Source organism: Alternaria viburni, assembly GCF_023758015.1.
Source record: "Alternaria viburni strain BMP 2772 chromosome Unknown scaffold_6, whole genome shotgun sequence".
In the NCBI taxonomy this organism is placed as follows: Eukaryota; Fungi; Ascomycota; class Dothideomycetes; order Pleosporales; family Pleosporaceae; genus Alternaria; species Alternaria viburni.
Genome location: NW_026055775.1, coordinates 576,557 through 595,431, shown reverse-complemented (window position 1 = coordinate 595,431; position 18,875 = coordinate 576,557). Strand labels below are relative to the sequence as shown.

The window sequence follows — 18,875 nt, the reverse complement described above, 5'->3', positions numbered from 1 at the left end:
GCACTCGAGGGGATTTTCCGGGTGAAAGGTACCGACGTCAAGGATGATGCCGCCAACTTTTTACACAACCGCTCGTCGGCCGTGCGCAGACAGCACCCGCCCCTCGCATCCGGTTTAGTCTACCTGAACATCGCGACTGGCGGTGAAGAGCCTGGAGCCGTTGCATGCACGTCTACGTTACAGACTAGCATCCCGCTGCGAGTGATTCGCTGCCACCACTGCCACCTTGATCGACAAGTTTCAAAAAGCCCTACGTCTAGCCACATGTCAACACAATATGCTTCCATCGCTGCCGTTTGGCCTGTCAGGTACTAATTTCCCCATCTTCGCTATAGCCCAGCTACCCCAGCAGCTCCACGCCGTCGAGTAGGAAATTGCCCAATAATAGCAGCGGCCGATTGTTTGAATCACCATCCGAGCTTTGGCAGGCACATCTGCCGTGCGCGGGTACATCATCTGTAGTCGTGAAATTTGTTTTCATGCATCCGTCGTTATCGCAGGTGGTTGGTACACGTGGATGACCTGGCGACCTTGGAACTGAGACAACACACACATTCCTTCAGTCACGCGCATCCTGATACTCGGCCCATTACAACGCTGCGCCTTGATCCTCCTTGAGCAGCTTCTCCACAGCGTCCACCTTGTCCTTGAATCCTTGCTTCTTGTCGGTCCTGCTCCCCACACGAATGTCGCTCTGAATCCTCACAATCCCATTCTGATGCAACATCGCATGGCATTGCCCTATGACCCGCATAACGTCGTCCCACGAGCCCTCTAACCATAATTAGCATGCACATTCAAGAATGTTCCATATACCCCTCCACCTTCCAAGCCACCAGGCCCGCATACCGGCCGAGAAGAGGGTTGGCTCGCACGCGAGAGCGTACAGAATTCAGAAGGTCGGGTGTGTGCAGGCACATACCAACTGTTGTCCCCGCGGAATGCATCGAATAATCCAAACCGCTTTTCTTGAGGAGCCGCTGCACTTCCGCGACTTCATTAGATACCGATGCTGTGGGGGTGCCCAGGGGGATCAGACAAAAGTCTGCAATGCACGCTGGCGGGGTCGCAAGATTCGTGAGGTCGTCCGAGGCTGACATGATGTAGTTCCGTTATTGCAGCTGTGGGGTATATGCAAAAGGAATGTCTTGAAACAAACGGTCGTTGAGTGAGTCCGGATATGGGTGACGTCCGAGTTCCGTGTTCGTCGGACCTTCTTGACTCCAGCACCGAGCTCGCTGCCCTGCCCGAACACCAACAGGCGGATGCAAACAAAAGAACTACTACTACGACCAATTAGTTGATTTGCGTGTTGTAAAAGATATGAGGGTTTGGGTTATACAAATGAGCGTAGGGGTAAATTTTACACATATCATCTGCCAACCACTGTCTCCAGGACTCTCTACCTACCTAGGTAGGTAGTCTTTGCGATACATTCAGCTCCCATCAAGATATACATACCTATGATGCTTCATGAACTCCAGGAATATATCTCGTTCTTTGATCCATAGAAGAATTCCAGTCCTATATCGACCAAGCAAACAACCCACCACCACGCGACCCCAACAACTCCACGCCAGCACACTCACCCGTCACACCACCAAGCAAACGATATGTCGCATCCCGTTTCCCAAGCAAGCATCTAACAACACAGGTACTCTGTCGCTCCTACTCTCCCACAATCCTCCACCATGTCACCGCATTTCACCCCCCTCATACCCCTCATATAGCCACGAGACCACCAAGGCCCATCACAACACCGACAAGCAACGTTAGTGACAATGTCGGCATCCACGAAAACCGGTGGCGACCCTCCGATCATCATATCGATGGGTCCCGCCACTACTATCGTGACTACCATAAACGCGACACCTACAACCCCAACTGATCTGGAGACTTTTCCCATAGTCACGAGACCGGATCCTGTCACTATAGTACCCTCGACGACTGACGCCGGAACGACTACCTCAACTACTGAGACTGGAGATGACAAGTCCTCTTCTGTGATTCCCACTACTTCTACTTCTACAACGCCTCCTCCAGACCCATCTTCCAGTCTACAGACAACTCTCTTTTCGTCTTCGTCTGATGCAACTCCCTCTTCACCCACCGCGCTACCCTCAATTACAGCAGAGCCTGACCGCGGTCTTAGTGTGCCAGCATCAATCGGTCTGGGTGTTTCTACGGGCGTTATTGCGATTTGTGTGATAGCCAGTGTGTTGTATGCGGTATACGGCCGGTATCTAAGAGATTTGTGGAGGAATACTGGACGTGGGGCTGGTGGGACGAGTGAGAGGAGGTGGTGGAAGAGAGGGAGACGGGATAGTTTTTAATTTTGATTGGGTGTATCTGGATAGATGTTCATACCTCCACCAAAGACATGAAGAACTCGATTTCTTTCCAAGCTCAGCCTTGACTTGACCCGTTTGTGAAGCCAACTCGATCATTCCCTAGCTACCACCAGTTCCATCAGACATGCCAACCTAGACCTCAATATCCGGCAGCTGCCCCGGCAAACCCGCCGGACTATCCTCCAAAATCCTCTCATGGCAAAATAACAGGTTACTAACAAGTAAGACCCACATGAAGCTCTCCCACAAGCTGGTGACCAACACCGAAATCTTGTTATACTCGGGGATGAAAGCACCCAAAGGTACGTCCTGCATCTCCGCAATGGCAAGCACCATAGTCTGAGCGAATGCCTCTTCGAGAGAAATCTGAGACGTAGGGTTCATCACTGCTGTGGCGTTGTGCTCAACGAGGTCAGCCCACGTCTGATCGGACCAAGCGAGAGTACCAGAACCTATAGCGAGTGGTCAGTAGAAGCAAAAAGAGTGATGGTGGAGAGCGCGAGGTGACTTACTCCATATTGGAAAGCCTCCGCCTACATACTGGCCCAATGACTTTGCGGATTCGGCGATGATACTGTGCAGACTGGCTTGCCCTTTCCAGACTATGGTGTCGTAGTCATTGTAAGCATCCCGGCCACCTTTGTCGTCGGCCGGCAGTGCGATGAAATGGCGGTTGAATCGACGCATGTTGACGGGAATCAGGCCGATGTAGAATTCCATGAGGTCAGGTTGATACCAGGCGTCTTTGTGGCGGCACATGACCCATGGTGTCTCGTCGCACTGCAGACTCGTTAGCACATCGTCATTTAACAACAACAGACATCATTTCAAACTCACATCTTCATACGTAACCTCGAACATCTCAATAGCCTCGACTTCGTAGCCTTCTTTAGTAAATATCTTCTTGCACGCGTAGTTAATCTTGCTGTCGTTCCACATTTTGACCTCGTTTACTGTCTGGTGCTTGAGCTGTTTGACCAGATACTCGCTTATGTCCAAAACTGGAGGGTTGAGAGTGGGCTTGTCGACGGGTATGGGCTTGCCTTTATGGCTGAGAAAAGCTGGCATTGTGTCGTTGGGGTCTCTTGCGGAGGCAGTACCGACGGTGATGCTAGTAATTGCGGCAAAGCATAGCAGAATGGCTCTGGAGAGCATCATGTTGAGGGGATGTATCGCTTTTGCTTGACTGTAATTGTTGTGTGATGAGGTTTAGACGGAAAGTGTGGTGTAGGAAGGTTTGTTACTGAACAAGACGACCATGATATAGATCTCACCTGTGCTCCAGACGGCGCTAGTAGTATCTTCAATGTGATGCTGACCGCTGAGGTGGGAGACTGAGATGGCGGTCAAGGTGAGAGAGATTACATCTTCTAGTAATAATCGAACAGCAATTACAGGACCATGCGCATCCCGATGGACTCAAGAACTCAACAATCCATTTCGAAGAAACCCTACACTCCGCAGAGAGCACAAAGAACCTACGGCACTAAGCACTCGCAGCGACTATCCCACCGCGTGTGATGTGAGGTCTTGCAGCGATCTTGTCCTCTAAGTCTAGCAACGAGAACCTAGGCCTACGATAAGTGTAGCCCACGAAAGCACCTTTCTTCCTGATCTCCAAAACAGTTTGGCTGACATCTGGATCTCGAAGAAGCTTGTCGCGCGGTCGTTTCTTTTCCCTCTTGCGTCTCTTCATGTCCCGCAATGACTTAGCGAACCCTTCTTGAGCGGGCGTAGCTGCACCATCATGCTGGGCAGTCGGCTGGACCGGGAACGTGACATCGTTCTCACCATCTTGAACATCTATCGCAGGGTCTGCCAGCCCTCCGAGAGCTTCGTAGCTTGAAGAGTCGAGATGGTCAGACGCGCTCATGATCTCGGCTTCATCGTCGAAGTATTTGGTGATTGGCTGACCGCCGTGAACGCGTGGTACGAATGGCGGACGAGTCAGATGCAGTTGTGACCACTGGATGTTGCGGAAGAACGGGTGCGACTTAATGTCTTCGGCATCATTGGGGTAAACAATATGACCAGTGGTGTTGACGTTACGATTGCGGCGCGCACCAGCAGCTTTGTCGCGGAGTACCCAGTCGTTCTCACGGTATCGCTTAGCTGAGAGACGATCTTGTCTGTCCTCGAGCAGTCGCATCATGAGGTCGATTGCGTTGCGTGAAACTGGCATGAGTGGGACGCGGTCGATGTTGGGACGGGCATAACGTTGGTCAGATGGGAATCGCAGCCACCTCCTATGATCCTGCGCGAGTTAGCACCAGAACGCAGCGTATCATAGCCAAACCTACAAGGATGCGCATCTTCGTAGCTTGGCGGTTATCGCAGAAGAAGGGCGTGCAGCCGTAAAGGCACTACGAAATCGTCAGTGTAAACAAGCATGACATCTCATGCCCACATACCTCGTATAATATAATACCAATGCTCCACCAGTCACAGCGACCGTCGTAGCTTTCGCCTCGTATGACCTCTGGTGCCATATATTGGCTCGTACCAACGACACTCTTGGCGAATTCACGCCTCTGCTCTCGATTTAACCAGTCGATGATAGGTCCATGCGTTGAGGCTTGTCTGGTATGGTAACGACCGCGGGCCGCTGCGCTTCCATTGACGAGATTCATGGTCTTGTGAGCGTCTGATCGATCCTTGTCTTCTTCAACGTCTTGTGCGTCGCCTTTGACATGTAGATCCAAGTCGCGGAGTAGACCGTATCGTTGCTCGTTGTAGTAAGTCTGGTTGTGAGCCCAATGTCCATCAAAGGCGAGGCCAAAGTCGGAGATCTTGAGATGGCCAGACGACGTGATCAAGAAGTTGTCGGGCTTGACATCGCGATGGATCCAGTTCATCTTGTGTGCCTCCTCGATGCACAGTATCATCTCTGCGAGATACCACTTTGCGACGTTCTCATCGAGGATGTCTTCGCGAAGAAGGAGGCCCAGGAAGTCGCCGCCCATCATGTATTCCATGACGAGATAAAGGTTGTTGTTGTCCTGGAAAGCAGAAATGAGGGGAACTACCCATCGCGAGTTCTCTGACGCGACTAGAAAGTCTCGCTCTGCTCGCAAATGTCCCTCTTGGCTATTGCGAAGCATATCCGACTTTCTGATGACCTTCATGGCGAAGACTTGCTTTTGTCTGCGGATGGTCGGGGAAGGTCTATCAGTTTTTGGCGTCAATGAGCCATCGAGATATCCCATACTGCAGCTGCTTCCGCGTAGACTGCCGCAATTGTCGCTCTTCTCGCGGACGAGACGCACAACACCGAAGCTACCTTTCCCGAGGACTCTTACGATGTCGTAATTGGAAATGTGCACGCCTTTCATCGTCTGACGCGCTAGGGTATTCGACTTCATGACACGGGTTTGACGCAGATGATGTGTCTCTGCAAGATACTATTCTCGCCTTTTGGAGTGACGTTGCTCGTTTGGTATAGCCATGGTGAATACCTTCCGTTCCATTTGGCGGCGACGCATAGATCGTGGCGTGACCTTGGTACCGAGAAGCTGATTGAAGTGTGACTCGAAGAAGATCTTCGCCGCTGCTGCATTCTCAATAGTCGCAACGGAAGGCTCACACAGTCGCGGAGCATCTTGACGTGGAAAGACAAGGAATCTTGGAGGCAAACGTTCTGGGGTCGCCTCACAATAGAGCGCAGGTTGATTGTCGGTTATATGACGACCGTTCTGACTTCGATAGGTGGTTTCAGCAGACAGCGGCGCGCCTGATGAGACCAACGATGTCGGTGCAGTGGACTGGCTCAGCGGTGCGACGCTGCTGGAGGGGCTCAGGACACTCGATGGAAGCGAAGGAACCTCTGACATGGCGCTTTTGGGCGAGGTGGTAGTTCGCTGATCATCGCTTGGATGCTTGAAATGGTCTGTTCGAACCATTGGCCGAGAGCTCATTTTGGGTCGACGTACCACCGTATCGTTGTTCATTAGGGCGTTGGAAATCTTGGCGGTGAGTTGCTGGGAGAGACTTGGTGTTGACCAGCTTGTTGTCATGGGTGTAGGAGGCGGAGTGCGGGTTCTTGGTATAGGTTCTGATTCGCCATCGAAGACGGCAGCGTTTGTGAGTTGGAGTAACGATGAAGAGTCCGGATCTAGGGAGAGAGCTGGTAGAGTCATAGGTACATCGGGAACGACAGGGCACTGTAGAGGAGAGTTGGAGTAGGAATTGATGTTATCGACACGTGGTACGTCTGCTAGTTTGTTGACCGTTGACCCAGTGCTACCAAAGGTAGCCTCGCCGGAGCTGGGAGCGGAACCTGTTGGTACTATCAGTAGAAGCCAGGAGGTACCAGGCAGAAATGGGTAACAACTCTTGCCATTGCGGAAGATTGAGAAGATTCTGATGCTTCCACGACGAAGTGTAGTAAAGGTACGGCTAGCAGGGGTGCTGTTGCGCCCCTGTAGGTTCTTCGTGGAGCCGCTGGAGTACCCTTCTGCTGATCGCTCGATGACGCGGACCTTGCCTTTATCACGAGATAGTTGTATCGCGTTATGGGCTTCCTTTCTTTTCCGCGCTGGGACAAGCGACAACATGTCAGTAGCTCTGGTGTCGGGTGGTGATCGAAGTTAAAATCGAACTGAGTAATAATGTTCGATGAACGCCGCGGTCATCGAAGAATATCGATGCAGGACGGTTGGTGACAAGCAGAGCCAGAAAGACCTGTCAGGTGGATACAGTTTACACCTGCGATATTGGAAGGCATGACTTGAGTGACGAGGCAAGAAGCCCCATCGCAGGAAGGTGGCCGTGGTCTCTCAGTGCTCGAGGAAGGCGCTCATGGCACCACACCTGGCAGCATCAACTGCGGTCGTACCTCACGCAACCGCTATCCCGGACGCCAGAATCAACGAACCCGTGCACCCTGCGTCCAACACGATCGACAATCTCATGGCGCTTGGCTAAAGCGATGCTTGTCCGCTGCTAACCCCGGTGCGCAAAGATGTTCGTTTGACTCAAGCAAGGGGAGTACGAATGCGGTACCTCGCGCCGTACAGACAGGCACTAGCAGCGAACCGCAGGAAAGATGGCATTGCGCGGATGGTGTGCTGGTGCGCTCGGCACGACGCGGGCCCAGAAGAGATGCCTTTTCAAGCAATTGGTTATTGCGAATGGAGGCTTCGTTCGTCCCGGCGCAGTGGACACTTCCAAGCGACCAGGGGCGGCGAAACAAGCTCCCAATCAGCATCGTCGACACTCGGCCTTCCCCAGCTGTCGCACTGCAGCCTTCATGCAGCGATATGAGGATAGAAACATGCGCATGTTGACGGCTGGGGATTATATTGCGGCGAGGGCGTTGATCGCCGTCCGTTGGGGGCCAGTGGCGGCTAGCTGACTGTGCGCGCGATTGTCTGCGTCGTTCAGCATTCTTCTCACACGAACATAGACGTCGCCTACGCGGTGTAGCTGCGGCGTTTCAAGATTCTGCATCACGCCTTGGTCACACTATCACGGCCGAGTCGCGCGGAAGAGGGCATTTTTCAGATCCGGAAACCTTCCTCGCTGTCTGCTGGTGGGCATGTGGACTCTGGAGTAGTTGGGCGCTTAGAGGTGCCTGGCCGGACTGCCGAGACTCTGCAAAGTCATCACACGCCTCTGCAAATCAGAGGCGCCATGCGCATGGCCACCTCGGACGCTATTCGCTCCGCCGACAGAGGCTTTCCCTCCCGCCCGACAAGACCTGCATACGCGAAGCTCAGTGGTCGCTGGCCCCTGTAGATTCAATATGCTAGCGACGTGCCTATTCGCTGCCTACTCAATGCTTCGAGGGCTGACATGCAAAGGCTGGCCATGCTGGCGGGCCCGTTTTGCTCTGTTCATTCGCCTGAAGCGTCTCTTTGGCGAGCAATGCCATGGTTGCACGAGGCCCTCGAGGCCAAGTCCCGTAATCCATAAGTGCTGATGCCCCCCGCCACCGCACGCTGCCCGTTCTGCGTCGACTACCATCAAATCGTGTACCCCAAAGCTGACGGGTCCAGATTCGTTAAAGATAAGGACTTCCGCTACGCAACAGTCTTTGCTTTCCACATCGCACCGCCAAGATGTTTCGTTTTACCGAGCTCGTTTTTATCGCCGCTACCTGGTCACTCGCTACTGCACATACCGTTATCGTCTACCCAGGATGGAGAGGAAACAACATCCACACCAACGGAACCAAGTCTGACACAGACCCATCGATCCCTGATGGCTCGATTGGTATCAACTACCACGAAGACACCGGCACATATGGATTTCCATACGGCATGCAATGGATGTACCCATGTACGTTTTCCCGATTGGGTATTCCGCGCAGGAGAAGATAACTAACATGAACTTCTAGGTGGTGGCATGCCAATGTCGCAAAATCGCACAAAGTGGCCGGTTAACGGTGGCGCCGTCGCAATCCAACCCGGATGGTTCCCAGGCCACTCGCTCGCCATGTTCTACGTCAACATGGGTTACGGCAACGAACCGCTGAATTACTCGCACACCATGGTTCCAGTCTTCCAGATCACAGGACCTACAAACCAGGAATACCCCGGTTCTTTCTGTCTACCGCAAGTTCCATTACCTGCCAACTATACACCCCAGGTTGGAGACAATGCGACTATCCAGATTATTGAGCTTGCGCAACACGGCGCTGCTCTTTACAACGTGAGTGCAAGCGCCTGAACATGACAGCCGCATAGTTGCTAATAGATTCCAATAGTGTGCCGACATCACTTTCGCCGAACCAGAGGATGTTCCCGAAGTCAACAGCTCAAACTGCGTTAACACAACAAACGTCGACGATCACATTGGCTTTCAAATCGTATACTCGACAACATCATCGCCAGCGCCACACAACATGGTCGTCAACACCTATGCATCGATCATAGTGCCGGCAATGCTTGCAGCGGCGTCCTGGATTACATGGGTTGTCTAGTGTACGAACCTGACTTTTATCAGCGAATATAGTCTTTTTATGGGCAAGGAGTTTTGGCGCGAAAGATATCCGGTCTCTTTTGAAGCGACGATCTCGATTTGGAGCGTACGCGGTGCTTTGATCTGGGTGGTTGGTGGACCAGCTGTTCAGCAGCTATGACGGTCTTTCTTAGGGGCACATAACACGTTACTGTGCGGTATGATGTACAGAAGCTACACATCCAATACCATCCATAATTCCAATACTTGCAACCCCACTAGTCGCTCACTCACTGTAAGCTATATGCCGTCATGCTTATACCGACTACTACAAAAAATAGGTTGTGTGTATAAGCCGTCAGCAGGAGGCCTGATCCGCATACGCAACGCCGACATGAGCGGATGGCTTAAACTACAGCTGCAGGCCAGATAGCAGACCCCTAATCAAGGGAGGCACAGTTCCCACACAATCTTTACTGTGGTTTGGCGGGCCACAGCCAAGGTCGCCGCCGTTCCGCCTCGGAAATCCCGTTCCGAGCCTCCCTTTCCCCACTAAAACCCAACCAGACCCTGGCCTCTCACGATGATTTTCTACGCGCCCAGGTGGTCCCTTCCCGTCATCGCCTCGCCCTCGATACTTTGGCCACGCCTTACTTACGCGCCCATGCAAGCCGCACCTTAAGTCGACGACGCGACGATCGGTGCAGCTTTTTTGTGCAGTGTGCGTCATTGTGGGTTTGAGGTGCGCTTGTGGTGAAGGGAGTATGCGCTTTGGTTTTTGCCGAGACTGAGCAACGAGCCAGGTGTGAAGAGGTAGAGGCGAGATGAGTAAGAAAGGAAGAGGCCGCGTTAAGAGGAAGGAGGTGCAGAGTGAGGATGGGTGGACTGTCATTACCCATGGCTTGGCGAGTATTTCGCTTGATGGGAAAGGGAAGAAGGAGGCAGATGCTGGGTCCTTGCCTACGAGGATAGTAGAGGGTTTGACGGCAGAAAAATTATTGGACGATTTTCGCCTGCTTCAAGAGCGGTGGGATGATACGCTGCTTGCGAAGCAAGTCAAAGAGATTGTGGAGAAGAGGAGCGCCCATGGCAAATGGGGTGTCGAAGAAGCGGTATGCATTGGCATCGGCAGTTTCAGTCGAGACTGGGCGCATCGGTGGAGGAGTCTCTGGCAGCTTGTACTGTTTGTCGATGTATTCGGGCGACGTATGTCATCGTCTCTATCTGTTGCACGTACCCGAACTGATTATAAGATAGTCAAAGACGAAAACAAGGACGTTAAGATACAGTGTTTCGCCCAAGACCCAGCATTCACAACCCTCGACATCGAATTTCTATCGCACCTCTCTATCACGGTCCTTGACTCCGATCTTCAGGCTCGCATTACGTCTTGCTCCTTCGTTTACTCGCCCTTCGTGGATTGGTTCCTTCTTCTACCAACTTTCCTCAAATCGAAAGACCCGGTGCTGTATGTTGGCAACGAAATTCTGGACGACTACAGTGTGTATGCGCAAACGAAGGAGAAGAAAGAGCGATTGGAGGAGTGCAATGAGGTGGGCAAGAAGTGGATAAAAGGCAGGGAAAAGGTGGTGCTAAGAGAGTTTGAAAAGCATGGGAATGCGCTGAACGGAATGGTGGTTTATTTGAAGAAGAGTGACGAGGATGCAGAGGAAGAGGGAAGTACAGAGGCGAAGTCTAGGGAAGAGAACGACAAAGAGGCGACTCCCGGACAAGAGACCTAGAGCATCACACATATACACCTACCCCGAAGCGTTTTGATTGTAAGCCTCAGCTTCGGTTGGTTCCGGGCAAAACCTCGGATCTCTCAACCAAAGTACACCTTCGGAGCTAGCACACGATTTAAGCTTGCCGATTTCCCTATACCACTCAGCTTATGTACCGAAAACTCTCTAGAAACCAACGGCAAACACCTGCTAGAGCTCTACATCTACAGATTCGCAATATCGCAGCTTCCCCATTACGCGACAACGACGCCTGAAGGCTACCTAACCGCTCGCGAACACATAGCCACGGAATGACGATGCAGGTGACCAACAAAAACCAGATGCGCGTGCAGTCAGAGAACCAATCGTCTTCTTTGCATCAAGGCGATGGAGAGCCTGTCCCGATGCCGGTGCCGGAAGACAAGCTAGCCATGTAAGATATCAACTCACTGCAGTCGGGCATTGCTAACTGAACAGCTCACAACGCAACGCATCCGTTTCACCTCTACTACGCTTACCAGCCGAACTCCGAATCCAGATCTGGGAATACTCCATGAGTTGCGCCTATGTAAAAATCAGATATCGCATTCGCAGGAGCGGAGCACATTCCAAGCACCATGGGATCCCGTTGAACGATGATGGCACCCCCGCAAAAGATGTTGCCCTCCGCCTACCAGCGACCTCGAGGCAGATCCACGCGGAGACCCGGTTGCTGATCTTCGCCCTCACAACTTTCAAGATTCCTCAATTTTACCAGGCTCGATGGGTCTCCGATCACGCGTATCTACGAAACATTCAATCCCTCCGTATATCCAACGCAGGCTTGTGGCACTTCAGATTAAGGTATCGAACCTCCATCGATGGTCGAATCTTCAATAAAGTACCCCATTCCAAAAGTGGTTATCTCACTGAATCGTTCCCACGTCTGGTACACTTGGAACTCGCTCCCCGCACTGCGGACGGCTTGCACGATTTCGACCACCTTGATCCAGAGGACGAGGAAACCCGCAAAATGAAAGGAGTCGAGTTTTACCGTAGGCTACTGGAGCAGCGGATACGGGAGCGAGAGGGCAGACCTTGGCTGACTTTCAGTTGGAAGTGATCTATAGAGCAGCTGGCGCTTTCTATAGCTGCAAATGATCGCTATGCTTGTGAGCCTCGATACTCGAGCTCGTTACGTAAATTTTCAACGTTATATGAGGCTCCGAAGACAACAATTCCATAGGGTCTGGAAGGAGAGGCTCTGTCATGGGCACGGTAGCTAAAATGTAATGGATATAGAATCGAACAACAGTCGCTACCGGAACAGATCAATGAAACAGGAACAAAATAGGAACAGGAGCCTTGGGCACTAACGGCGCACTGATTACACGAGCAAGTGAAATGGGCGCTCTCCTTTCAGGTCAAGTATATTGCAGACCGCTGCTCAGGTTATCCACCCCGCCACACAAGCTCTATCGACAAAACTGCAATCAACCTCGAAAATTGCATATCGGGCTATCGCATTGCCAACTTTATCGCGCTCCAACGCTTCAACATGGAACATCCGCCGGAACCCGATAATTCTGCGTCAATGTCACAGCAGCGAAAGGACGGCAACAAGGCAGTCTTCCAAGCAAATGGGCTCGTGGACGTTACCCACATGTCTGAATATATTGCCGCAATGTCACTATCCTTCCTCTTTGAGTTTTTTCACATCCCTGACTCAAGCAGTGCTAATCGTAATACGGCAACCTCTCGTCTTCTACAACTCCCTGGCGAACTCCGGAACCAGATATGGGAGGTAAGCCTCGGACTCGAGAACTTCGTTTGTGATATACGCTGACATCGCCTCTCCATCGCTACAGTACGCATTAAGCTATCCCTACATAAGCCTCCTCTTGGGTTCCTCCTCCAAGCTTTTACGCGGGTGGGCATACACATACGCAGACCCCGAACAGCGAACAAGCTACAGGCCACTCAAATCAGCGTTACACCTCCCAGAGACCTGCCGCCAGATCTACATCGAAACAGCTACCTTAGCGTATCGCCTCAACGTCTTTGTACTAAATAGCCCAATAGCCGAGTGCGAGTCCAGGGGCAATCTATTCAGCACGTCTGCACATATGCTTGCTATTCAGACAGTCCAGCTGCGTGAATACGAGGTGGAATCTTTGTTACGTCACCTGCAGGTCGGCGACGCGAATGTCTTTACTGGACTCTCTGGCTTACGGCGACTCGAGATTGTGCGGAACAAGCCCAAGATTAGGCGGCAGCGGATAGGGATACTAGGTCAGCAGCCTCCGGTTCAGCAGCCTCCGGTTGAGCAACGGCTTCGGGCATATAAGGAATTTGCGAACCTCGAGATAGTATGGCTGGCGCAAGGAGGATAACTTTGGAAAGAGGCGGATAGCCGCTTGGAAAATGGGCAGGAAGAGCAACACTGACTTGGAGGTCGGCTCAGAAAAGTGCTGGGCGCGAGCGGAGATCTAGACTTTTACTAAACACACCAATCATCATGTCCTGGTACATTCGGATCAAAACATAGCACCCTGGTTCTCACGTCCCCCTCATTTATCTATACTGGCGTTGAGTTCGCCAAATTGACGCTCACACCTCATACAAGGAAAAAACTGAACAGGCCTGCGGACTACATCAAGACAAGAATCTGCAAAGTGGGTGATTCAACGTCAACGTAGGCTCTAGGGTGTTCAATTTTTTCCTAGGTTGGCGTGCTTACAAAACTCATGTTCTCAAAGCCCGTACGCCGCACATCATCGGCTTCTCAAAAAGGAAAATGTCATTGAACATTTGAAACCCAAGATGAGCGAGTGCTAGAAGAAAGATACTCATCATCCATTGGCGCCTTTACACCGCTCCCACGAGGAGTATATAAACTCCCATTTCCTCGCCTTGACTTGCTTCTTACACACGCTCCTTTTACCTCAATTTCTCAAAACGACCAAGTTATATGTTCATGTGAGCACTCTGCCTCTCTTGTCCACTTATCTCCAAAAAAATACCAAAGTATCGCTATATGCGCGGCGTCACGTAAATCGTACTGCTCATCGTTTTATGAGAACTTCGTTTTCTAAGCCTCTCGAAACTGGCTGAAAGTCCAAACCATAGCGCATGTCCCCGGAAACTTGATGCTACAAAGCATCCTGAGAACGATTTACGATTGGCATGGAAATCGTGTATGCATGAGAGGAAGATATCAGACGACAAAACTGCCGAGAACGCACTCATGTCTCCGTCCGCCTCGGAAGAGGTAGATAAAAACGTCTCCGCACTACTGTCTCTTTTCCTTCTATCATATCAAACTTGCATGCAGTTTTCCAAAACAGGAAAACAATCGTATGATGTCTGCGTCTTCCCTTTTTCAAAAACACCAATGTCTAATACATGCGCCTGTCGTCTCCCCGCTTCTCTACTCACGAAATGAGAAACCTCATGTACCGATTCCGAACACATACGGCGGCATTCAAAAAGTGCCGAGCCAAGAAAACATGGAAAAGCTGTGCTTCCTCGTTCAAAACATATCGGTTCCGCGCGATGAGTGCGCGCTCCGGATGACTCTTGACGCATATAAAGCTGCCTCTTCGCCTCCTTCCGTCTTTCTTTCTATACACCACACTTCTCTCTCTGCTTCAAAACTATGAGCGAATGGCTTTATGGGTTTTCTCTTTTCCATGCCTTTTCGCACCTTGAATATCCACAGGACATTCATGCGTTCTATCTTACTTCCAAAAACTCCTCGCGGACATATCATGTCTGACCAGGCCAGATACTGGACCTTTGTACTATGAAAATCCGCTAACAGTAAGAGCGATGTCGTTCTGTTCACGCCTATGCTCTTTAACGAGCTATTCTCGAAAAGCGGGTAGGAAACTGTCACATGAAGAGGAAGAGAAGCCGTTCAAAACACTTACATGAAAGGGCCATGTGATCTCTTCTTTCCCACCTTGCGACTATAAAACGCATGGTTGTCTTACTTCATGCTTCTCCTCTCATCCGCATATTCAAAGACCACTTTACCAAAACACCTGAAGACTGGTTTATGGCTTTGGTGTCGCGGAGTCTTCTAAAACGAACGGCGATTTCAATATGTGTTCGAAAGATACACATCACAGGAATATGTTCTTGTGGGGGAGAAGCACCGCTAGAACAGGAAAACGCGAGCCTCATGGAGTCAACTGTGCGAGGGCAGTAAATAAAAGAGTCAGGGTTGCTCTCATGTGTTGTGCGGAGAAGAGGCTGCTGTTGAGGCTTGAGTGAACAGTGATGATGATCATCATCATCGCAATGAGCCTCAGTAGTAAAAGACTTCCGTAACATTTTATGTGTACTGCACTTAAGATATCCGTAAAGGGAAGGCTCATTTCTTGGGCCAGAAACAGGTTTTCTACTCCCTGCATATCCCATCAGCCAATGTTCACAAACATCGCACAGGCTCCCTCAGTCCCTCAGCCAATGACCCTCCCGCCCTATTTATTTGCCCATACCCTTGAGATAAGCCTCCCAACCATCCTCCAACAGCGCCTTATCCTTCCGCATAACCTCCTTCTCATTCCCCTCCATCCAAACCCTCAACCTCTCCCGAATCGTCTTATCCTCCGCGCCAAGGATGCGCACAGCAAGCAGCGCAGCATTGGTAGAGTTATTGATACCAACAGTAGCAACAGGCTCGCCACGCGGCATCTGGGTCATGCTAACAAGACTGTCCCAGCCATCCATCACACTCGCCTTGACGGGCAGACCAATCACCGGAAGTGTGGTCCACGACGCACACATACCGGGTAGATGAGCTGCACCACCCGCAGCGCCAATGATGACTTTCAGAGACGTCTGAGAAGCGGTCTTGGAGAACTCGCGGAGCCAGTCGGGGGTGCGGTGGGCGCTAGTGATGCGCGTGGTGAAGGGGATTTGCAGTTTAGTGAGGATCTCCAGACCGGCGCGGAGGACGGGGAGATCGGAGTCTGAACCCATGATTACAGCGACGAGAGGCTCTTCTGTGGAGCTTTTTGAGCTGCGTGATTCGACGGTCTTTCCCTTTTGGGCGTCGACAAAGTCGACGAGGGGCTGGATCTCGCGTTCTGCGGCTGCGAGTGTGGGGGCTGTGAGGGTGATGTGGCCCATCTTGCGGCCGGGACGCGCATCGCCTTTTCCGTAGAGGTGAATTGATGCATTTGGTGACTCAAGAGCCCTCTTCGCGACTTGGACGTGGGAGTCTGGCGTCTTGCCGCCAAGGATGTTCAGCATAATGGAGGGTTCGCGGAGGCGGAGGCTAGACTGGGAGATGGGTAGGTCGAGGATGGCTCGGAGATGCGCATCGTATTGTGAGATGGGGCAGGCTTCGATGGTGTAATGTCCCGAGTTGTGCGGACGAGGCGCAATCTCGTTGATGAGCAGGCTGTCGTCTTTGAGCAAGAACATCTCAACACCGAAAACACCCTTGCCTTCGAAAGCACCGATCGCTTTCTTGGCGAGTTCCTGCGCTCGTTGTGTCGTCTCCTCTGCTACGTTCCTGGGCGGCGCGTATGTAAGCTTGCAGATGCTGTCCTCGTGAACAGTCTCGACAGTGGGGAATGTGAGCACGCCGTCCTTTGTCTTGACGACCATGACTGCGAGCTCCATCCTGAAGTCCGCCCAGCGCTCTGCATACAACGGCCTCTTTCCTAAGGCCTCAAATGCTGCATCAACGTCCGCCTCCGTCTTCACCACAAAGTTGCCCTTGCCGTCATACGCCTCTGTCTTGCTCTTGAGCATGAACGGATAGCCATATGACGAACCTACTTCCTTCAATCCCGCAACACCCTTTCCTTCGAGATCGATGCTATCTGCGACATCCACTCCATGCTCTTTCAGGTATTGCTTTTGGGCGTATTTGTCTTTGATGGTCCGTAGTGTTTTCCAGCTGGGTTCAACAACGACCTGCCCCGCTACCTCTTCGAGCATATGGGTATCGACATGTTCGATCTCGACAGTGACGACATCGGATGATTCTGCGAGTTTCTTTACAGCCGCTGCATCCTTGAAAGATCCCTCGATATGGCCGTCGTGCGCTGATATCTGCTTTGCTGGTGATGCCCCGACGTCCAGGACATTGACTTGAACGTTCAATCGGTTGGCAGCCTCGATTAGCATACGGCCCAGTTGGCCGCCGCCTAGCACTCCTACTTTTCGACTGTCGACCATTTTGCCAGAGTTGTTGTCAATGTCAAGTCATTCAAGTGATGCAGTGACTAGTCGGGGTATTACGTCGGGTGGTTTAGATTGGCTAGCGCTGGTTGGCTGAATGTGGGGGAGCCGCAGAAAATTTAGCACGCGAAAAACTTCGTCGTTCAACATCGCTATACAGTATTACCTGTTGCGGGCAAATTATCCTGCATGTGAAATTCACGAATGCTCATACCGACAGTTGAATAGTGACGACATGCACGTTCATAGAAGATGGTTGTTCATGATTTAACCATGAGCTCGGGAGAGCCCATGTGTATGCTTTCATTTCATGTTGAGCATTGAGTATCTTTTTGCAGGCTTTCGAAGAGCCTTTGCCAGTCATGAAGCGCGCCTCGTAAGAATTCCCATGACCATGACCACGCCAACCCAGAGAAACCAAGAGTGCTGTAAGCACACGCTTAAACCTTGAAACCACGCGACCTTCTGCGTCCACGGGCACGCTCGAACTTGCGGCCCTTGCTCTCGACGTAAGGCTTCTTGTGGGAGTGGGGACCGAAGCCGAAATGCTTGAAGGCCTCACGGGCGTTCTTGGGTCCACGGAGGAGGAGGGTGTTGGATCCAGTGGGGAAGCGGGTAGCGACCTCGTCGATGGTGAGGCACTCACCACCGGCCTTCTCGATGCGGGCGCGGGCAGAGGCGGTGAAGCGGAGAGCCGCAACGGAGAGCTTGGGGACCTCAAGCATGCGGTTGTCGTCAGTGACGGTGCCGACCTGACGATGTTAGCCGTTAATCTTCGCTGTAGTATCGCTTTACGTACAACGACGACGGTCTTGCCGGCGTGCTCCTTGGCGGAGTGCTTGTTGGCGGCGTTCGCGACGATCTTGGAAACGGAGACCGGCTATGCTGTGTTAGTTACGCTGTTCTGTCGAATACGCGATCGGTCGTCTTACGGGACGGTTGGTCTTCGACATCATGAGGCGTCGCAGAACGGTCTTGTTGAAGTTGGCATCGGTACGGCCTGTCCGCTGTTAGCACAAACAATGTGCGCATTTGTCCGGTGAAGCACTTACGAGCCAGGAACTTGTAAAGGCGCACCAACAGCCTGACGTAGGGGTTGGTGGACTTAGGGACCTCTGTATACTCGTCAATCTCTCTCCTTCGAAGGCTTCATGTTGCGTCTAAAAGACAGCTGTCGCCAGCGCATTGCTGCGCCGACTCGACGGGGGATCACATACTGCGGTGCCCGTCTCGAACATGGTGGCGGTCGAGGTCGATTCCCATCTTGACTGATTTTGAGCGTGTTGTGCTGTGGGTTAGTAACGACTGAGGGAGGAAGCTGAAGTTCGCGATTCGAATTTGGCAGGAAAGGGCAGCTTGGCGTGGTGTGGCCCGTGCGAAGCGAGAACTCCAGAACTCCACTCGGCAGGAGCGGCCGCGCATGCATCAGCACGACAACATGGAACGTCAAAGTCGATAGTTGTTATCCAAGTTCGTGAGCGTATTCTGCATGCGGTGTCAACTAGTAGTCGTATCTGCTTCATCGTTGTTTGCCCATGTTATCTATCTTCAAATGCATCACAAGTACAGTAGAAGAAATGCATCGGATGCTCCACGGCATTACCAATTATATAGCTACAAGTATATACTTTCGCTCGCAGTTCTGTGAATGCCTGCAAGATCTATGTGCCAAAAACGTGTTACTTAATCATTTCCTGTCATTGCTCCCTGACATGCGATT

The 18,875-nt window shown here is 51.8% G+C and overlaps 8 protein-coding genes across 8 annotated transcripts; 3 read left to right on the top strand and 5 right to left on the bottom strand.

Annotated features, from left to right (window-relative positions):
• Positions 1 to 589: 589 nt before the first annotated feature.
• On the bottom strand, positions 590 to 1,100 carry J4E79_003643 (uncharacterized protein; the record flags this gene model as incomplete). The annotated part of the gene is made up of 2 exons (XM_049352536.1): positions 590 to 774; positions 923 to 1,100. 2 exons carry the CDS (start codon positions 1,098 to 1,100, stop codon positions 590 to 592), a joined length of 363 nt encoding a protein of 120 aa, XP_049212915.1.
• Positions 1,101 to 2,483: 1,383 nt separating this feature from the next.
• J4E79_003642 (uncharacterized protein) lies at positions 2,484 to 3,419 on the bottom strand (the record flags this gene model as incomplete). The annotated part of the gene is made up of 3 exons (XM_049352535.1): positions 2,484 to 2,803; positions 2,864 to 3,131; positions 3,189 to 3,419. The coding sequence occupies 3 exons, from the start codon at positions 3,417 to 3,419 to the stop codon at positions 2,484 to 2,486; spliced, it is 819 nt and encodes a 272-aa protein (XP_049212914.1).
• Positions 3,420 to 3,837: 418 nt separating this feature from the next.
• Positions 3,838 to 5,476, bottom strand: J4E79_003641 (uncharacterized protein; the record flags this gene model as incomplete). Its single annotated transcript, XM_049352534.1, has 3 exons — positions 3,838 to 4,605; positions 4,652 to 4,714; positions 4,763 to 5,476. The coding sequence occupies 3 exons, from the start codon at positions 5,474 to 5,476 to the stop codon at positions 3,838 to 3,840; spliced, it is 1,545 nt and encodes a 514-aa protein (XP_049212913.1).
• Positions 5,477 to 8,410: 2,934 nt separating this feature from the next.
• J4E79_003640 (uncharacterized protein) lies at positions 8,411 to 9,273 on the top strand (the record flags this gene model as incomplete). The annotated part of the gene is made up of 3 exons (XM_049352533.1): positions 8,411 to 8,630; positions 8,689 to 9,002; positions 9,058 to 9,273. 3 exons carry the CDS (start codon positions 8,411 to 8,413, stop codon positions 9,271 to 9,273), a joined length of 750 nt encoding a protein of 249 aa, XP_049212912.1.
• An 802-nt stretch (positions 9,274 to 10,075) lies between these two features.
• J4E79_003639 (uncharacterized protein) lies at positions 10,076 to 10,993 on the top strand (the record flags this gene model as incomplete). Its single annotated transcript, XM_049352532.1, has 2 exons — positions 10,076 to 10,457; positions 10,509 to 10,993. The coding sequence occupies 2 exons, from the start codon at positions 10,076 to 10,078 to the stop codon at positions 10,991 to 10,993; spliced, it is 867 nt and encodes a 288-aa protein (XP_049212911.1).
• Positions 10,994 to 12,512: 1,519 nt separating this feature from the next.
• J4E79_003638 (uncharacterized protein) lies at positions 12,513 to 13,447 on the top strand (the record flags this gene model as incomplete). The annotated part of the gene is made up of 3 exons (XM_049352531.1): positions 12,513 to 12,608; positions 13,147 to 13,275; positions 13,325 to 13,447. The coding sequence occupies 3 exons, from the start codon at positions 12,513 to 12,515 to the stop codon at positions 13,445 to 13,447; spliced, it is 348 nt and encodes a 115-aa protein (XP_049212910.1).
• A 1,998-nt stretch (positions 13,448 to 15,445) lies between these two features.
• On the bottom strand, positions 15,446 to 17,152 carry J4E79_003637 (uncharacterized protein; the record flags this gene model as incomplete). The annotated part of the gene is made up of 1 exon (XM_049352530.1): positions 15,446 to 17,152. One exon carries the CDS (start codon positions 17,150 to 17,152, stop codon positions 15,446 to 15,448), a length of 1,707 nt encoding a protein of 568 aa, XP_049212909.1.
• A 443-nt stretch (positions 17,153 to 17,595) lies between these two features.
• J4E79_003636 (uncharacterized protein) lies at positions 17,596 to 18,393 on the bottom strand (the record flags this gene model as incomplete). The annotated part of the gene is made up of 5 exons (XM_049352529.1): positions 17,596 to 17,907; positions 17,955 to 18,035; positions 18,088 to 18,155; positions 18,208 to 18,268; positions 18,373 to 18,393. 5 exons carry the CDS (start codon positions 18,391 to 18,393, stop codon positions 17,596 to 17,598), a joined length of 543 nt encoding a protein of 180 aa, XP_049212908.1.
• Between the last annotated feature and the right edge of the window lie 482 nt (positions 18,394 to 18,875).